General features: G+C 46.3%; 3 protein-coding genes across 16 annotated transcripts in view; 2 read left to right on the forward strand and 1 right to left on the reverse strand.

The window, feature by feature from the left end:
• Positions 1-18932, forward strand: part of TRIT1 (tRNA isopentenyltransferase 1) — a 196679-nt gene that overhangs the window by 67317 nt on the left and 110430 nt on the right. The window lies entirely within an intron of this gene.
• MYCL (MYCL proto-oncogene, bHLH transcription factor) overlaps positions 1-18932 on the forward strand; it is a 91166-nt gene that overhangs the window by 27580 nt on the left and 44654 nt on the right. The window lies entirely within an intron of this gene.
• MFSD2A (MFSD2 lysolipid transporter A, lysophospholipid) overlaps positions 1-18932 on the reverse strand; it is a 54484-nt gene that overhangs the window by 26048 nt on the left and 9504 nt on the right. For 3 of the 13 annotated variants that reach the window (XR_013448232.1, XR_013448231.1, XM_078073331.1), the window contains exons 10-13: positions 18597-18680; positions 18386-18498; positions 17798-17941; positions 17530-17706 (exon numbers count right to left, since the gene is read on the reverse strand). Coding sequence is in view for 11 of the 13 variants with exons in the window: in XM_078073331.1 (XP_077929457.1) it covers positions 17530-17706; positions 17798-17941; positions 18386-18498; positions 18597-18680 (518 nt within the window). In the remaining 2 variants the exon portion in view is untranslated. Of the gene's footprint in view, positions 1-13316; positions 13960-14659; positions 15998-16271; positions 16737-16974; positions 17092-17529; positions 17707-17797; positions 17942-18385; positions 18499-18596; positions 18681-18932 lie in introns of those variants that run through there. The other 10 variants (XM_078073330.1, XM_078073337.1, XM_078073336.1 and 7 more) reach the window with 10 other exon arrangements.

Below are 18932 nucleotides of genomic sequence, written 5' to 3' on the forward strand. Positions count from 1 at the left end.
GAGCGTGTGACTCTTGATCTTGGGATCATGAGTTCGAGCCCCATGTCGGGTGGAGAGATTACCTCAAAATAAAATCTTAAAAAAAAAAAGAAAGATGGATTCCATTAACTATAAGACCCCCTCTGGATGGGTTTAGATATCCATATTGCATATTCAAAATTGAGGAGAACTAAATTGCTCTGCATAATAGAGGAAGACAAATTTGGAGTACAAAAGGCAATTCTAGAGGAAAGAGGAGATAGGAAAGGGAGAGAGATAGGAGCCAGCAAAATTCTGGAGGATTGGGTGTACAGGGGGTTAAATGTCACTGAGAATGGCAGGATAACTGAAAAGAATTTTCTTAATGAGTTTATTATTTTTTCATTTTGCAATCTTATTTCTATATTTATCCAGTAGCATAATTAATTGATCAACCAATTAATTTTTTAACTTCTCAATGTAGTTGCAAGCATATAAATTTGGCCAAAGGTTAAAAGCAAGAAAAACCAAACAAACAAAACTCCCTAGTCATGGGGCACCTGGGCGGCTCAGTCACCTCTCCCTTGTCTGAGAACTGTCCCTTCCCAGGCCCACCTTCTGGTTACAGGGGTGGGTATGGTTGGGACTGCGTGGTCTCACTTTTCCGGCTGCAGCCAATGATGGAGATCTGACCTAAGCTGGGACTTGGTCCCTTTCCCAAGAATCTGGATTGGGACCGAGAGACTCCAGCCTTGCCTGAGATAATATCCTAAGCAGGAACAATTAAAAACTTGGAAGCTGGGGTGCCTGGGTTGCTCTGTCAGTTGAGCATCAGTCTCTTAGTTTTGGCTCAGCTCATGATCTCAGGATCCTGAGATCAAGCCCCGCGTCTGTCTCTGCACTCAGGGAGGAGTCTGCTTGAGATTCTCTCTCTCCTTCTTCCTCTGCCCCTCCCCTGCTCTCTTTCTCTCTCTCTCTCAAATAAATAAATAAATCTTGGGGCACCTGGGTGGCTCGGTCGTTAAGCATCTGCCTTCAGCTCAGGTCATGATCCCAGGATCCTGGGATTGAGCCCCACATCGGGCTCCCTGCTCTGCGGGAAGCCTGCTTCTCCCTCTCCCACTCCCCCTGCTTGTGATCCCTCTCCCGCTGTCTCTCTCTGTCAAATAAATAAAATCTTTAAAAAAAAAAAATAAATCTTTAAAATAAATAAATAAATAATAAATAAGTAAATCTCTCTAGTCATTAAATTGACTTCTTTTAAGCACTATGTAAAGAAATAACTGAAGGGGCGCCTGGGTGGCTCAGTTGGTTAAGTGACTGCCTTCGGCTCAGGTCATGATCCCAGGATCCTGGGATCAAGCTCCGCATCGGGCTCCCTGCTCGGCTGGAAGCCTGCTTCTCCCTCTCCCACTCCCCCTGCTTGTGTTCCCTCTTACACTGTCTCTCTCTCTCTCTGTCAAATAAATAAAATCTTAAAAAAAAAAAAAAGAAAAGAAATAACTGAAAAGAATTTCAACATTGGAATTTTCCCTTATGCGAAGTTTAAGTGTACATCACTTCGATGTAAACACTTCCTTCATCTTCTCCCTGCTCCCCAGCATCCCTAATCTTCTGTAACACCTACTACTCAAACAAATGCTTGACATGAGTAGTTTCTGTGACGCTTGGAACCCAGAGGGATAACATGAGGCTGTAATTCCTGGGAATTCACAGGATTCTTTTTTTTTAAATTTTTTTATTGTTATGTTAATCACCATACATTACATCATTAGTTTTAGATGTAGTGTTCCATGATTCATTGTTTGTGCATAACACCCAGTGGTCCATGCAGAACGTGCCCTCTTTAATACCCATCACCAGGCTAACCCATCCTCCCACCCGCTTCCCCTCTAGAACCCTCAGTTTGTTTTTCAGAGTCCATCGTCTCTCATGGTTCGTCTCCCCCTCCGATTTCCCCACCTTCATTCTTCCCCTCCTGCTATCTTCTTCTTTTTTTTTTTCTAAACATATATTGCATTATTTGTTTCAGAGGTACAGATCTGAGATTCAACAGTCTTGCACAATTCACAGCGCTTACCAGAGCACATACCCTCCCCAGTGTCTTATCACCCAGTCACCCCATTCCTCCCATCCCACCCCCCACTCCAGCAACCCTCAGTTTGTTTCCTGAGATTAAGAATTCCATATCAGTGAGGTCATATGATACATGTCTTTCTCTGTTTGACTTATTTCGCTCAGCATAAGACCCTCCAGTTCTATCCACGTCATTGCAAATGGCAAGATCTCATTCCTTTTGATGGCTGCATAATATTCCATTGTGTATATATACCACATCTTCTTTATCCATTCATCTGTCGATGGACATCTTGGCTCTTTCCACAGTTTGGCTATTGTGGACATTGCTGCTATAAACATCGGGGTGCACGTACCCCTTTGGATCCCTACATTTGTATCTTTGGGGTAAATACCCAGTAGTGCAATTGCTGGATCGTATGGTAGCTCTATTTTCAACTTTTTGAGGAACCTCCATGCTGTTTTCCAGAGTGGCTGCACCAGCTTGCATTCCCACCAACAGTGTAGGAGGGTTCCCCTTTCTCCGCATCCCCGCCAACATCTGTCATTTCCTGACTTGTTAATTTTAGCCATTCTGACTGGTGAATTCACAGGATTCTTAAGGAGTCGGTGGATTTCCTCCAGAGGGTTTGGGATTGGAGGTTAGAAGCAATTCTAAGTAATTTCAGAAGGCAGGGATCTGGGCTACATATAAAACCTGTGTGCTTGGCCTTTCCTTTTCTCATCCCACCAGGTGTGTCTCAATATAGGGACAGTCCTAGGCATCAACCTTGTTCAGTCTCCATTTGGGTCCACTCCTCTCAGTAGATGTTCCTCTCAGCCTACTAGTCTACAGGGAGGGCTGGCACTTAGGGCCACTGAGCATAGACTTAGAGCTCATTCAGGGCATAAGGGACCCAGCCCATGCTCCACTCACCAAACCCTGCACACTGGCACAGAGCTGCATCCCTTCGGAGAGGGGGCGCCATTTACTAACTTCCTCTAAGAGGCCCTGTGGGATCGAGACCGCCCTGCAGCCACCACTGGAAGGAGAAACCGACCTCTCTTAGAGCTGTCCTGTATAACATTTCCTCACCTACCTCCCCCTGGAGGTTTGTACGGTTCTCCACTCTCGGGTTTCACTGATTGTTCCTGCCTTGGCTACCTCACTCCCTCTACCCCCATAATTTATTTTCAAAGCTGCCTCTCTCACAATGGAGTGAGGACTTCTATTTGCAATGCAGAACAGTTTTGTTTCTTTGATCCTTGGCCTTCCAAACTATGTTCTCTTAGGCCTGCTGGGAATAATGAGCAGGCCCATTGAAGAGTCAGGTACCTCTTCATAGCTTCTCCCTTTTCTACACAAAAACACAAAGGCCCTGCCAAAGCTTTGAAACTAAACCCTTAGACTCCTCCAGTCTGTGTTCATGCGCGTTACATAAAAAAAGGAGCCTGGTGAAAGAAAGAAGAGACAAAGAGTGTGGTTTTCTTTTTCTAGTCACAACTGTTTGCATTTTCTGATTTTTCTGCAATGAATACACAGAGGCTCAGGGAGGTTATATAACTTGCCTGAAGTCACGCAGCTAGTAAATGGGGGCCTGGAAGTTCATCCTGTCCCAGGACTTCAGATTGCACAGAGGGCTCTTTCCACCACAGCCAAGCTGTCCCTGGAAGGTTGAGACTGGCTGCCAAGCCTGGAGAAGGAAGAGGTTTTCTCATAAGGAGAAAGACAAATTACTGTCCCTCTGCTGGCGAAAAATATGATATAGGATGCAAATATGTCTACGGTCAAGAGAGCTGAAGTACCACCCCCTGAGGTGCTGCCACCTAACCCCTACGTGGGCAGCCCTATGTACTAAGTTGGTGCTACAATCACGTCCTGATTCTAGCTAGGCTAATGGGTCTCTCTCTCTCGTGCGCTCTCTCTCTCGCTCTCGGAAATCTGTAATTAGAATTGGGAGGTGTCTTGTTCAATCTGGGAAAGTCTCTTGAACAGAAAAGCATGCTTGAGTTGTGTGTTGGCCATCTTCTACTGGCTATGTGGAACAAAAAGCTGAACAATGGGGCGCCTGGGTGGCTCAGTTGGTTAAGCGACTGCCTTCAGCTCAGGTCATGATCCCAGGATTCTGGGATCGAGCCCCGCATCAGGCTCCCTGCTCGGCTGGAAGCCTGCTTCTCCCTCTCCCACTCCCCCTGCTTGTGTTCCCTCTCATGCTGTCTCTCTCTCTCTGTCAATTAAATAAATAAATTAAAAAAAAAAAAAAGCTGAACAATGATGTTGAGAGAGAGGAAGAAGGACATATGTGAGGAAGAAATAGAAAGATTCCTGATGTCTTTAGTTCCTGGATCCAGTAAATTCCTACTTTGTTTAAGGAGTCCAAACAACTTGAGACACAGAGCACCACAGCCCAAACCAGTCATTTCCAAACTATAAAAACTATAAATCAATTGTGATTTATCACATATTTCCATGTAACAAGAGGCCAATAGTTTAACAGCCAAAACTCCAACCAGAACACAGACTTCCTGTGTGACTGGGGCAAGTTTCTCAATATCCGTTTTCCCAATTGTAAGATAGAAATAGTACCTTTCTCGTATGATTTTTGTGATGATTAAATGAGTGGTTATATGAAAAGTCCTCAGAAATAATGACTGGAACATAGAAAACAGTATGTAAATGTTAGCTATTATTCATCTTTGTTTTCTACTTCTCCTTTCTCCTATTTTTTTTTTTAAAGATTTTATTTATTTATTTGACAGAGAGAGAGATAGAGCAGGAACACAAGCAGGGGGAGTGGGAGAGGGAGAAGCAGGCTTCCCGCAGAGCAGAGAGCCTGATGCGGGGCTCGATCCCAGGACGCTGGAATCATGACCTGAGCCGAAGGCTGACGCTTAACGACTGAGCCACCCAGGCACCCCACCTTTCTCCTATTTTATACATGGGGAAACTAAGACCCGGGAAGTCAAGGGTATTGCCCAAGGCTATGTTGCAATTAGACAGAAAGGCTGGGCCCAGAACTGAAGTCTTCTGATCCTAACTTCAATGTTTGGTCCATCACCCTAAATGTCCCACAAGCAACCACCTGTTACAGAGTTTCCTTGGAGAAAATGTTAGAACCCAAGCCCTGAGGGTATTATGAGATCTGATTAGGAAGCAGCTCCCTGCCTCTGCTCCTGGTTGGAGAGCAAGGCTACTCCAACTTGGCTTGCCCAGATGGGCCTCCATGCCTGTACAATTGAGGAAGAGGAGGAGGGTTTAGTAATGATAATGTAAGACCTTGAGAAGTATTTTGCAAAGAATCCTGCAGCCGAAAATGTCTGCTAATATTTAGGAAATCAGGAAGTGTAGAATCACAAGGAACCAACAACAATGATCTCAGCTACCAGAGACACCAAAGTGGGTGATTCACAGGAGGATGCCTAAAGCTGTACCCCAAACCTCTGTCTGCTGTCTGCCAAAGCCCGAGGCCTGTTCACCACTGATAGAATAATAATGGCCTCTCCTTTCCTCTGCCTTCCAAGCTCGCATGAGCACCTCTTATTTTCAGGACACAGCCTAGAACCCTGTTGTCAAGGGAATCTGGGAAATGTAGTTTTGAGGCTTCCAGCCCCCAAAATATAGGGGAAATCATAGAAGGTAGTGAGAATGGTGCTGAGCTGACAATATGGTAGGGTCCACCTTTTTGCAATTCAAATACATTCTTCTATCCATATTTAACTTTCAAACAACATTACTGTTCCCCTTAACATGATGCAACTATCCCTCATATAAATAAAGATATTCTTATGGCCTGAATTGTGTTCCCCCCAAATTCATATGTTGAAGCCCAACTCCCAGTACCTCAGAATGTGACTGTATTTGGAGATAGAGCCTTAAAAGAGACATTTAAGTGAAAATGAGGCATAAGTGTGGGCCTTCATCCAATCTGACTGGTGTCCTTATAAGAAGAGGAAATTTGGACGCACTGAGACGTTAGATGTCCCAATTTCCCTAACAACCTTGCAGGGTTTTGAGTAGAGGCTTGAGACAATCTAACTCACATTTTTAAAATGATCACACCAGCTGCCATGTTGCAGATAGAAAATAGGAAATGGGGTGGAAGCAGGGAGATCATTTTGGAGGCTGTTGTAACAGTTCAGAGAGGTGATGATGGCTTGGACCAAGGTGGTGTTGATGGTGCTGGTAGTGGTAGTTAGAAACGATCAGATTGGAATATATTTTGAAGGCAGAGCCAACTGAATTGACTGGTGGAACATGAGAAAAAAATGTGTCAGGGACAATTCGAATATTTTGGGCCTGAACAAATAGGAGAATTAAATGGCCACTTACTGGGCGCCTGGGTGGCTCAGTTGGTTGAGCGACTGCCTTCGGCTCAGGTCATGATCCTGGAGTCCCGGGATCAAGTCCCACATCGGGCTCCCTGCTTGGCGGGGAGTCTGCTTCTCCCTCTGACCCTCTTCCCTCTCGTGCTCTCTGTCTCTCATTCTCTCTCTCTCAAATAAATAAATAAAATCCTTTAAAATAAATAAATAAATAAATGGCCACTTACTAAACTAAAATAAATCTGGGAGAGGGAAAGGGTGAGGGTACCTGTGTTGGGGAGTAGATTCAAGGTTTTAGTTTTGCATGTAAATTTTGAGATATCAGTTACTGATGTAAATAGAGACATCAAGTAGAAATTGAATTTACAAGTGTATATTCAGGAGCGAGGATAAGGCTGAATGAACAGTTTGGAAGGTATCAGTATATTTAAATCCGAGGGGCCAGAGGAGACATCACCTAAGCCAATGATTTTCCACTGGGATGATCCACCCAGTAGAGAAAATTTTGAAAAATTGCCAGAACATTTTAGGGGGAGGGCAGGTGGCATGATAATTAAGGTGGGGACCACTACAAGGCTTTTGTGTGTGGGACCAGGGCTCCTAGGCATCCTGCAATGCACAGGACAATCCTGCACAACAGAAATTGTCCCACATTCCACATAATTTTCAAATGTCCTATCAGACATTCATTTGATGGAAATTATATTTATTTTTTTTATCTCAGCCCAGAGGCTAAATCTATTTTCTACATGTATGGTTTTAATATATACTGAGTTTCCTAGGAACACCACTTCCATGTAATTAATTGATGGAAGAGGGGGCTTTGTTTTGTTCAGAAAATCAACCACAAAGCTGCTCTCTGTATTCGAGATGCCAGTCCAGTTCTCCTGGATCAGTCTGCATGCGCAGCTTTGGCAGGCACAGTGATTCTAGGAATGGCTGCAAGCATCTGATGATTACATGAGGGCTTCTGGTGAAGTTGTTCATAATTTGCGCATGTTCAAATATATAACACTTTTATGCATTAGTTTCCTCATTTCTCCCTATAATACAGGGAGTTAAGTTCATTATTTTGAAACTATGTGTGTAGGGTGCCTGGGGGCTCAGTCGTTAAGCGTCTGCCTTGGGCTCAGGTCAAGATCCCAGGGACCTGAGATCGAGCCCTGCATCAGGCTCCCTGCTCACCGGGAAGCCTGCTTCTCCCTCTCCCACTCCCCCTGCTTGTGTTCCCTCTCTCGCTGTCTCTCTCTCTGTCAAATAAATAAATAAAATCTTTAAAAAAGAAAGAAGGAAGGAAAGAAAGAAGGAAGGAAAGAAAGAAAGAAAGAAAGAAAGAAAGAAAGAAAGAAAGAAAGGAAAGAAAGAAAGAAAGAAGAAAGAAAGAAAGAAAGAAGAAAGAAAGAAAGAAAGAAAGAAAGAAAGAAAGAAAGAAAGAAAGAAAGAAAGAAAGAAAGAAAGAAAGAAAGATGTGTGTTAGTTCAGTGTGAAGGGTATTCTCCATTTGCCACTCCAGACCTGATCCACTTTCTGCTCTTCTGTTGCTTGCTTCCTGGCCCAGGAGGCAGACTTTAATGAATGGTATCAATCAGCTCCGTTGCCCAGTGGCTTCCCGTTGAGTTCAGCCAAAGGGAAATACTACTCCCTCATCTTGGCCCTTCAGACCTAGGGATGGCAGACAAATCCCTCCAGTGCTTCCTCATTCCTTGCTGGTTCCCTTAACTCTGTCCACATCTTTTTCGATAATCCCTTCATTAAACTGGCTTCAGTTGGACTCAGCTTGAGTGTGCCATCTGTTTCCCACCAGCCCCTAACTAAGACACTAGTTACATTATTTCTGAATTTCATTTTAGGACAGTAAAGGGCAAATTACAAAAGATTTGTTAATAAAAGGGAGTAAATCCAGAATGTGGAACATTCTTGAGGACAATTGAGCTGGCTTCTGCAATAAGTCAGCAGAATGAAAAATAAAGGGAGGGGGAGGATTGCTAGAGATTAAAAGGATTGAAAGGGCACAACAACAAAATGTAATGTGTAGACCGTTTGGATCCAAATTTAGACAAACCCAGTATAATAAGGCATATCTGAAACATGAGGGAAAGTGTAATTATGTGCTGGATTTTAAATGATACCAAAGAATGATTTTAAATTTTGTTAAGTATGGTCACGGCATCATGGTTAAGTGAGAAAATAGCCCATGTCTTTAAGAAATGCACTGAAGTATGTAGGAGTGAAATGGCATGGTGTGAGGGATTTACTTTAAAATACTTCGACAAGGGGGTGCCTGGGTGGCTCAGTTGTTAGGCGTCTGCCTTCGGCTCAGGTCATGGTCCCAGGGTCCTGGGATCGAGCCCCGCATCGGGCTCCCTGCTCCATGGGAAGCCTGCTTCTCCCTCTCCCACTCCCCCTGCTTGTGTTCCCTTTCTGGCTGTGTCTGTCAAATACATAAATAAAATCTTTAAATACATAAATAAATAAAATACTTCTGCAAGGAAAAAGGAAAAAGAGAAAGAGGGATAGATAAAGCATCTGGGGGAATGGGGGATAGATAAAGCAAATTCAATATTATTAAATGCTGAATCCGGGTAATAGATATATGGGGATGCATTGTACTGTCCTCTCTACATTTGTTTGTGTGTTTGACATTCTTTATGGTAAACCATTTTGAAACTAAATTAGATTAAATTAAAAAGGGACATTTTGTCTAATACGGGGCATCAACCAAGGCAGGAAGTGAAGACAAGGGAAGAGATTTGGATTGAAACAGGAGTATATCCAGGTAAGATCTATAAAGGAGAAAAAGGGAAAGAAAGTAATGATAATGATGAGACCATGACCCTAAGGTAAATAGACAAGGTGAAGGGTAACAAAAAGGTAGTACGGTCAATGGGCTGGATGTACTGAAGAAGTTGAAAAGTTACTGGATTCAGAATACCAAAGAGAGTGAATCACAAGATAAGTGGTGATGGTCAAAGAACGGAGTGCTTAAAAATAGTCAAAGTACTGGGGCTCCTGTGTCGCTCAATTGGTTAAGTGTCCGACTCTTGATTTTGGCTCGGGTCATGATCTCAGGGTCCTGGGATCGAGCCCCACGTCAGGCTCCCTGCTCAGCAGGAAGAAGCCTGCTTCTCCCTCTCCCTCTGCTTGCTGCTCCCCACTGCTTGTGCTCTCTCTCTCAAACAAATAAAATCTTAAAAAAAAAAAAAAAAAAAGAATGCAACTAGGAAAGGCATAGACTGACAAATCATATCCAGAACATACAAAGAACTCCCACAAATCAATACCAAAAAACCCCATTCAATTAAAAAATGAACAAAAGAGGGATGCCTGGGTGGCTCAGTTGGTTGAGCTTCTGCCTTTGGCTCAGGTCATGATCCTGGGGTTCTGGGATTGAGCCCTGCATTGGGCTCCCTGCTCAGCGGGGAGCCTGCTTCTCCCTCTGCTTGCTGCTGCTCATGCTCTCTCTCAAATAAATAAATAAAATCTTTTTAAAAAATAATAAAAAATGAACAAAAGATATAAACAAGCATTTCACAAAAGAACACATTCAAATGGCCAATAAACATATGAAAGAATGTTTAAAATAATATAAAAAAATAAAATAATAGGGGCACCTGGGTGGCTCAGTCGTTAAGCGTCTGCCTTCAGCTCAGGTCATGATCCCAGGGTCCTGGGATCGAGCCCCGCATCAGGCTCCCTGCTCAGCGGGAAGCCTGCTTCTCCCTCTCCCACTCTCACTCCCCCTGCTTGTGTTCCTGCTCTCGCTCTCTCTCTCTGTCAAATAAATACAATCTTTAAAAAAAAAAAAAAAAGAGTGTTGGTCCTTAAGAAACTGACAATTTGGTGCGAAAACAAAAAATAACTCTGAGCCGGGAATGAAACCTGGATTCTGATGGAGTCCAGGGCAGGCTGGCCCCAAAATATGCTACCTTGGGATACTGATTATTTTGAATTAAAGTTATTTAAGAAACAGCCAGTGCAAAAAGGACACTCTGACCTTCCTTTGTACCCGTGAAAGCAGGAAATAAATCTCTTACGTGAAAGATTACCAGGAGGTGAAGAGACATCCTTATCACCAGAGATGGGAATTCAGGGCCAAAGCCTATATAAACACACCTTGTTACTTTTACTAATTTACTACCAAGCCCAAATTCTGTTTAAAATTCCTTACTAACTGAAGCTCCCAAACATAAGTTTTCTTTGAGGACAAAGTTCTTCACAGATTTATGTTTCTTTGTCTAAAAGGTATAAAAGCTGCCTGCTTTGGTCACTTCTCTGAGATTCATATTTCTATGAGCTCCCATAAGTATGAATTAAATTTGTTTTTCTCTTGTTAATCTTGCTCATGTCAATTTAATTCTTAGACCAGCCAAAAGAACCTTGAAGGATAGAGTAAAATTCCGGCCCCCTCCAATAATTCCATCTTGCTTCTGCTTCTGGCTGGCTCTGTGACCTTGTGCAACTCCTTTGCCATCTCTGAGCCTGGGGGCCAGGCTGGGTGGTTCCCCTGCCTTCCTCTGTAAAGACATCGTTTGAGGCTGCATGGGAGTCCTAAAGTGGAAGGTACTGGGATGAGTGACTGCTGTGACTGTATTGGGAGTCAGAGAGATTCCAGGCCTCATTCCCCATCTCTTAAACTACTGTTAAAGCAGACAGTCCTACCCCCTCCCTGCTTCTCTGGCCCTAGGTCACCTGCAGGACATCCCAGACTCTCCCACAAGCTATCCAGCCTATGTTAGATCACCTAGGGGTGGGGTCCCAGTCCACCCACCCTAGGCCAATTTCAGCAGGATCTCTGCCAGACAGAAGGCAATTTCCTGGATGATGAGCAATCAGAGCTCACTCTGGGCTTGGCCTCTTTAGGGCGTGGGCCTCACCCCGGAAAGGGCCTTAGGCCACAGCAATCAGGAACTTCCTTGATTGCCCTGGAGATGTGAGTCCCACCCAGCTCTGCTCAGCTACCCTGGAGGAAAAGGGGAAAGTCTGGATCTAATACCCAGGCCTAAACCTTCCCTCACTCTCTATATCCTCTAGCGTTGCTGCTGCTTTCTTCTCCCCTCCCTGTCCTGCCTCCCTCCCTGGGGTTACAAATAAATTTTAACAAGTAGGCAAATTTGCAAATACAGAATCTTCAAATAATAAGGATCAACTATATGTTGTTGGACTCAGCTGGAAGAGTCAGGGAAGACTTGCAAAAAGATGCTACTTTGGCTATTCCTGTAATACAGAAAGGTCCAGACAGGGGGATTGTGACCACATACTAAGTCATGTGATTTGACAAAGGACTATTTCTTTCCTATTCATTCGTAGGTATTTTGTTGCTCTCATAAATGTGGTCTTCTCTTTCATCATATCTTCTAACTCAGCACTGAACAATAGAACTTTCTGTAATGATGGACTTGGTTTATAACTACACTAATACAGTAGCCACTAATCACATGTGGCTATTGAGAACGTAAAGTGTGACTAGGATGATTGAGAAACTGAATTTTAAATTTTACTTAATTTTAGCTATTTTAAATTTAAATTCAAATAGCCCCATGGTTATCATGTTGAAAAATGCAGTTTTAACTGATTGCAATTTGTATGTATAAAGGATATTATTTTTATATATTAATTTCATACCCATTTTCTTACTGAATGTTGTTTATGGCAGTTTTTCAGTTAATTCTAGTGGGTTCTCTTGGAATACAAACATGTTATTAACAAGTAAAGATAATTTTATCTAATCTTTTCCAATTTTTATTTCTTTTTCTTATCTAATTGCATCAGCTAGTACCTCCAATTAAAGGTTATATAGTAATATTGATGAAAGTGTGTATTCTTGTTCCTGACCTAATGGGATTTCTAAGTGTGTTTTTTTCCTTTTTATATATATAAAATGATACCAACAGATGACAAATGAATTGTTCTGTCCCCCTAGCTTTCTCCTCCTCCTGTGCTCCCTGTGCTATTGGGTTGAGGTGCTGCTGTTTTCCAAGTTAGGAATCTAGCTCTCACCTTCATTTTCCTCTCCCTCTCCTCTCCCTTCCCTTTTTCTCCCCTTCTCCCTCCTTCCCTCTCTCCGTTATCCAGGCCAACCAGCTGCCAAATCTATCTTCTTTCCATTTCCACTGCCACCACCCATCTGGTACTTTTCATTGCCTAGAAACATTAGAAGAGGGGCGCCTGGGTGGCTCAGCTGGTTGAACATCCAACTCTTGATTTCGGCTCAGGTCATGATCTCAGGGTCACTGGATCAGGCTCTGTGCTCAGTGGGGAGTCTGCTTCTCTCCTTCTCCCTCTCCCTTTGTCCCTCCCCTTCATGTGCACATGCACACACGTGCTCTCTCTCGCTCTCTCTCTAAGAGGAAGGAAGGAAGGAAGGGAGAGAGGGAGGGTGGGAGGGAGGGAGGGAAGTTAGATTAGAAGAGCATCCACTACGTTAGTCACCTTGTTTCCACTTTCACTTCCTTCAGTCCTTTCCCCACAAAGCAGATGATATGGTCTTTCTAAACTCTTGACCTATCAGATGGCTTCCCTACTTAAAACTTGTCGATTGGCTTTTTGGCTCTTCTCAAAATAAAATGCAGACTTTTACTGTGGGCTACAAGGCCTGGATGGTTTAGTTCCAGTAGACCTCTCCAAATTCACCTCATACCACCTGCCCTCTCATTCGCTACACTTGGGCGGCACTGTTTCCTTTCAGTACTTCAAATATACCACACTCTTTTCTACCTTAGAGTCTTAGCATTAGCTGATTCCTCTATGTACAGTGCTTTTCCCCAAGCCCTTTGAATGTCTGCTAATTCTCCTTCTTCGTGATTCAAGTCAAAAGGCATTTTCTCAGAACATTCTTTCCTGAGCACTCAATTTAAAGCCTGGCTGGCTCAGTTGGTAGAGCATATGACTCTGGATCTTGGGGTTGTGAGTTTGAGCACCATGTTGGGTGTAGAGATTATTTAAAAATAAAATCTTTAAAAAAAATAAAGTCTCCACACCAATTCCCTCTATAACATCACCCTGCTTCTTTCATTGTGTTTATTATAATCCAAAATTACTTATATGCCCATTTATTTGTCACTGGTCCTCACTGAGCATGTAAGCTCTATTTTATTCACCACTCTATCCTCAGAGGCTAGCCAGTGCATGACACATAGTAGGCCCAATACAAATATTTTTTCCATAAGATAGCCAACCTCATATGCTCAAGGACAAATCTGGAATTCCTTCTTTGCAATGTTGAGAGGTATTGCTCCTTTCTTCCAGCAGGTGGAGCCAAAGCCACACCTGTTCTGTAGCAGGAGTTGGGGTGGAGTGTGTGATTGGCGTGGCTGAGGACTGCAGGACAGAGTCAAGAGGGAGGCAGAGTTTTTTGTAGTAATGTTGGATCCAAGCATAGAGGAAGTCAAGATGGCACTTCTCCCAAAGGATGGGTAGGTATGAGCTGTCCAGAAGGCACATGGAGTCACCGGTGACCAAATGAGTTTCTGGGATCCCAGGTTGTTTTTCTACCCCCCCCCCCACCACCACCATATCATCCCCCACGAAATCAGCAGGGGATCTTTGAGGAGAACAATTTTCTGTGAGCATGAAACTGAAGAGAAGGTTTTCCATTCCAAATCCCCATTGTACAGTTGGGGGAAACTGAGGACAAGAGAGAAGCATCATGTTGGGTCAGTGCCTGTTGGGTGTAGCTCACAAAACCTTCTTGTTATAGCTCATGTTTAAAAACTCAGCCCCAACCCACACCACCATGCCTGGCCCTGGGCTCAATATGGGAAGCTACAGTGGAGGGGGCATGGACTCTCGAGAGCTGCCCCAAAGAACAGGGGAAAAAGAATGGCTTTAGAGAGGCATTCTGGAACCAAGGCATATTGGATCAGTGTCTGCCAGATGGACCAGGGGCCAGGGGTACATTCCAGGGCTGGGCAGGTGGACTGTGGGGCTGGGGAGATCAGCAGGGGTCTCAGACTTCCTCCTGAAGACAATGGGGACTCATAGAAGGGCTTCTAAATACTTTGGTTATCTTGGAGAGTTTGCAGAAGGAATGTGAGGAGATCAAATCAAAGACAGAGACCAGGGCGCCTGGGTGGCTCAGTTGGTTAAGCGACTGCCTTTGGCTCAGGTCATGATCCTGGAGTCCCAGGATCGAGTCCCAGGATCAAGTACTGCATCGGGGCTCCCTCTGACCCTCTTCCTCTCATGCTCTCTCTCTCATTCTCTCTCAAATAAATAAAATCTTTTAAAAAAGAGAGAGAGAGACCAGCGAGGATGCTGGTATAATCATCTAGGTGAGAGACCTGGTAAGTAATTGCAGGGATGGGCAGGAAGCAAACTTGAGTGGTTTAGGAAATTTAAAATAACTTTTATTTTTTAAAGACAGGTTTTGGTGTTTATTGGAGTAGAGGGAGGGGGAGGTAGGAGTGGGTCTCTGCAAACATTATCTGAGTTCTTGAGCATTCCGGCTACGAAAGCCAGCCCAGAGCCCAGGGCTCCTGCCTTGCCCAGGCAGCCTGACCCTGAGATGGCAGCTCTAAAGGGAGCGGGACCTGGCTTGGTGGTGACAAGACTATCGGTTCACATATTAGCCTAAAGTAGTGGGTAAGAGCCCTGGTCCTGTAGCCAGACAGCCCGGGTTCAAACATCAGCTCCTCCACTTACTGTCTGATGACCTTGGACAAGTTACTTTTCTGTGCCTCAGTTTCCTTATCTGTAAAATGGAGGTAATAATGTACTTACCTCATAGGGGAATTATGCATATAACGATGCCGGTTAGTAACACTTGATCAATTTATGAAAGTGCCTTGGCAGAACTTCAGGGCAAAAATGGAGCCTTCCCCAGCCACCCTGAAAATGGAGCCCTAGAACCAAAGTAACAACCAAGCCTGAAGGGTCTATGCACTTCTCTTCTCTGGGCTTCATTTATCCATGCATAGAATAGAGAAGTTGGACCCGTAGCCCTGATCCTACCAGCTTTGCTTTCCCAATATCTGGAGCTTGGCCTAAGTGTGTGAGACCCAGTGATGCACTGGGGCAAGCTCCTACCAGCTTGTGAGAGCCAACTGTTCAATTTTCGGGAAACTGGCCTTAGAACAACCATTGGTAACTTGAAATTGGCTATAGAAGAAGCAATTACGCCATGCAAATGGACAAGTGCTATAAACTAGGGCTTCCCCCAGCAACCTCCTCCCCGCCAACAGTGGTTTTTCACCAGCACACCAGTGCTGAGACCCCTCCTCAACCCACACACAAAGCCACCCAGCCAGGTACCTTCTCACCTTCCAACACCATCATTAACAGCTATGGGGAAAGAATCGCAGGTCCCTAGGACCTCACACAGCCCCAGTCACACGCGTGTGTGCCAGGGGCGCATGCTCAAGCATGCCTGGGGCAGGACGCACAGCGTGCATGCCTGGGCAGAGCAGCCGGCCGTCTGACAGGCAGTGGGGTCACTCAGATACAGGGGAGCGAAGGATGGGATGGGATTCCGGTTAGGCAACTCTTGGCCACGTGACCTGAGCCAGGTCCCTCTCTATACTGGAGCTCAGTTTACTCATCTTTAAAGTGGAATAGTCCCGGGGCGCTCGGGTGACTCAGTCGGTTAAGCACCCAGCTCTTGATCTCAGCTCAGGTCTTGATCTCAGGGTCGTGAGTTCAAGCCCCACGCTGGGCATGGAGCCTACTTTAAAAAAATAATAAAGAAAAAAAAAAAAGAAAGTGGAATAGTCCTGATATAGCAAGACGGTTTCAAGGATTAAATTCGAGAACCAGCAAAGTGAAGGTAAAGCCTCCACACCATGCCTGGTACAGATAGGTGTTTAGTAGATGTTAGCCGATGCTGTTATTGCACCTCCAGACACCCTCTTGCTCCCCAGGGCCCCTGCAGCTTCATGTCCCTGTCTTGGCACCGAAGGGCTCAGTGAGGGGCTGAGGGTAAAGACCGAAATAAGCACCTCTGGTTTCCAGCTTTTATGAGAATTAATAACATTAATAGCTCACAGACACATACATACATACACATTGCTATATACATGGTCATTAAGTTATTAATTAGTCTCTGTATAAAACGTTTCTACATTAGTGTTCCAGGCTAGGCCCCATCAGTCCATGGCATATTCACAGTAGCAGCCCCGGGGCTTGGCCCCGTGGGCAGGCAGATGTGAGGCAGGAGGCTGCATGAACAGCCCTCCCCACGGCAGGCACAGGAAGTGTCCTGGGCCACTTACTCTCGAGTCTTTGGCTCCCTTCAGAACACCTGGAGACCAGCTACTCAGCGAACAGGCAAGCAGGCCCTGATCTCTCCTGTGGTCTGGGACCCAGGCCCTGTGGATGGTGGCTTCGGGCAACACGGACGGCCCTAGAGGATGCTGGCCAGCTCCGTAGAGTCTGTGTCAGAACAGCCAGAGCTGCTGGCCTCCTCCCTGCAAGAGCCAGAGGACACGGGCTGGAGGAGGCGTCCTCACCCCTCCCCTTCCCCAGCTGCCTTGGTCCTCCGAGGACCCTGGCCCTACAGTCTTAGCCAGCCAGCTGTCAGGCGAGTCTAAACGACAGGAAGTAGACAGTTTGCTCACTCCTACTCTCAACGCAGAAACTGCCAGTCGGTCTGTTTGTAGTTCTTGCTGCCCACAGGGCACCAGAAGCCCTGGGACTACGCTTTGACCTGGGCTGGCTGATGAACTGGCCTGATTCACTTCACCGTGCCCTCTGGTCTCCAGAAAGGCAGCCTCAGGCCACACCTGAGGTCCTGCATGCCGAGAGAGCTCTGAAGAATGCAGGCTGTGGAGTGAAAATGCCAGCGCTCAAACCCCAGTTCTACTCCTTCTCGGAGGGGCCGGTTACTCTTCCTGGTTAAGGCTCGGAGTGGGGATCGGGATCTCCCGACACCTAGGGGTGTCAAAGGACTGCAGGAGATCATGAATGCGCAGTCCCTGAAGTGTATAAACTCCGTGAGGGCAGGGATTCTGTCTGTTTCATTCACTAGAGCAATGCCTGGCACCTAGTGGGTTTCCAATAAGTATCTGCTGAAAGAATAAATGCAAAACCACCCAGCACACTGCCTGGCGTGCAGCTAAGGATCGGAGCTGAGTCAGCTGCCATTAGGGAGGAGGCTTCTAGGGAAGATGTGCAGGAGGTAAGCCAGGCCTTGGCCACAAGAGGCAGGGGCTGAGGGTTTAGATAGGATGATGCCCCCCTCCTCTGCCTCCCCGCTCTCACCTCAGAGCCTGCAGGGCCTTCTTGTTCTGCCGCCGCTTCTCCTCATCGATGGGGTACAGCTTGAAGAGCAGCAGGCCTAGCAGGATAAGGGCTATGGGAGCTATGGTCACCAGCATCTTCAGGGTGAACTTGACACGTGCCGGCTGTGAGCAGCCACGGGTCTGGTACCCGGCAAAGCTGTGGGACCCAGGGAGCAGGAGGGTGGTGAGGGCGGGGCACCTGGGGCTTGGCCCTGCCCAGCGCTGCTCCAGGACCCCGCCGCACTCACTCAAGACTGAGGGTGGAGATGCCCAGGGAGACTCCAGAGGCGAACTTGGTGAAGAAGACATAGAAGGAGAAGAAGATGGGCTCAGTTCCATGAGACTGGGGCTGCTTCAGGTGGAAGTCGTCGATGACATCAGGCAGCATGGACCTGCAGCATGGTGGCGATCATGAGGACTCACCCACCCAGCACTCCAGGGTCCCCACTAGCCCATATGGCACCTCTGTGGTGTCAGTAAGAAGAGGTGGCCCTCTGGGACTTTTGTATCCCCAGGGCACACAGCTCTGTGAAGACATGGCAACTTCATAGTGGTAAGAAGGCCGGCCCCCTCCTCTGAGATGGAGCCCCATTCTAGGTATGCAGCTTGGCGAATAGAACACAGACCAGATTTAAGCCCCCCATCTCGCACCTTGGTTAGGTCTTCTCGCACAGTTCACAACCTCTACAACTGTACAGGAGAGACCTGCCCCCCCCCCAACCTGGACCCACAGAATGGTCTGCAGGAGAAGCCCCTGCAGAATTCCCTGCAAGGAGCTTCAGAGGTAGGGGGTAGGGGGCTGGCGGACATAGCCAGGTGGGCCGGTACGCACTTACCAGGGCAGTAAGAAGGCCGCTGCCACACTGATGCCGGCTGCCACAGCTACCACGTAGGTGACAATCAGGTTACTCTCCATGAAGGCCACCAAGATGAGAAATGGCACTGCTGACTAGTGGAAGGGGCGGGCACAGGAAGATGAGTCAGCCTGGGGACTTCGACCAGCAAACCCCAACTAAGCCCAGGCCCCACCCCTTCAGCCCCACTCACTGAGATCCCAATGTATACCGCCGTCTTCTTGCCAAATCGGGTTAGGAACCACTGCCAGATGGGAATGGTGAACGTGGCCGAGAGCTGGGGATGCACAGTCGGGAGTGAGGGAAGTGGGTTAGTCATAAACCCCTGCTGCCCTTCCCAGGACCTCAAAGATATTCCTAGCCTTGCCTGCGGGCAGCCAGATGATACCCTCTGGGCACTGAGGAAGCTGACAGGCCCCTTTGACGGCTCTCCAGGGGAGCTGAATGCTAGTCCCAGTCTTATCTCCTACCTTCTCTGAGCCACAGCTGAGCACAAAGTCTCCAAGTTCCTGGCCTCCACGCCTTGGCC

The sequence above is a fragment of the Halichoerus grypus genome, chromosome 5 (assembly GCF_964656455.1).
Source record: "Halichoerus grypus chromosome 5, mHalGry1.hap1.1, whole genome shotgun sequence".
Lineage (NCBI taxonomy): Eukaryota > Metazoa > Chordata > Mammalia > Carnivora > Phocidae > Halichoerus > Halichoerus grypus.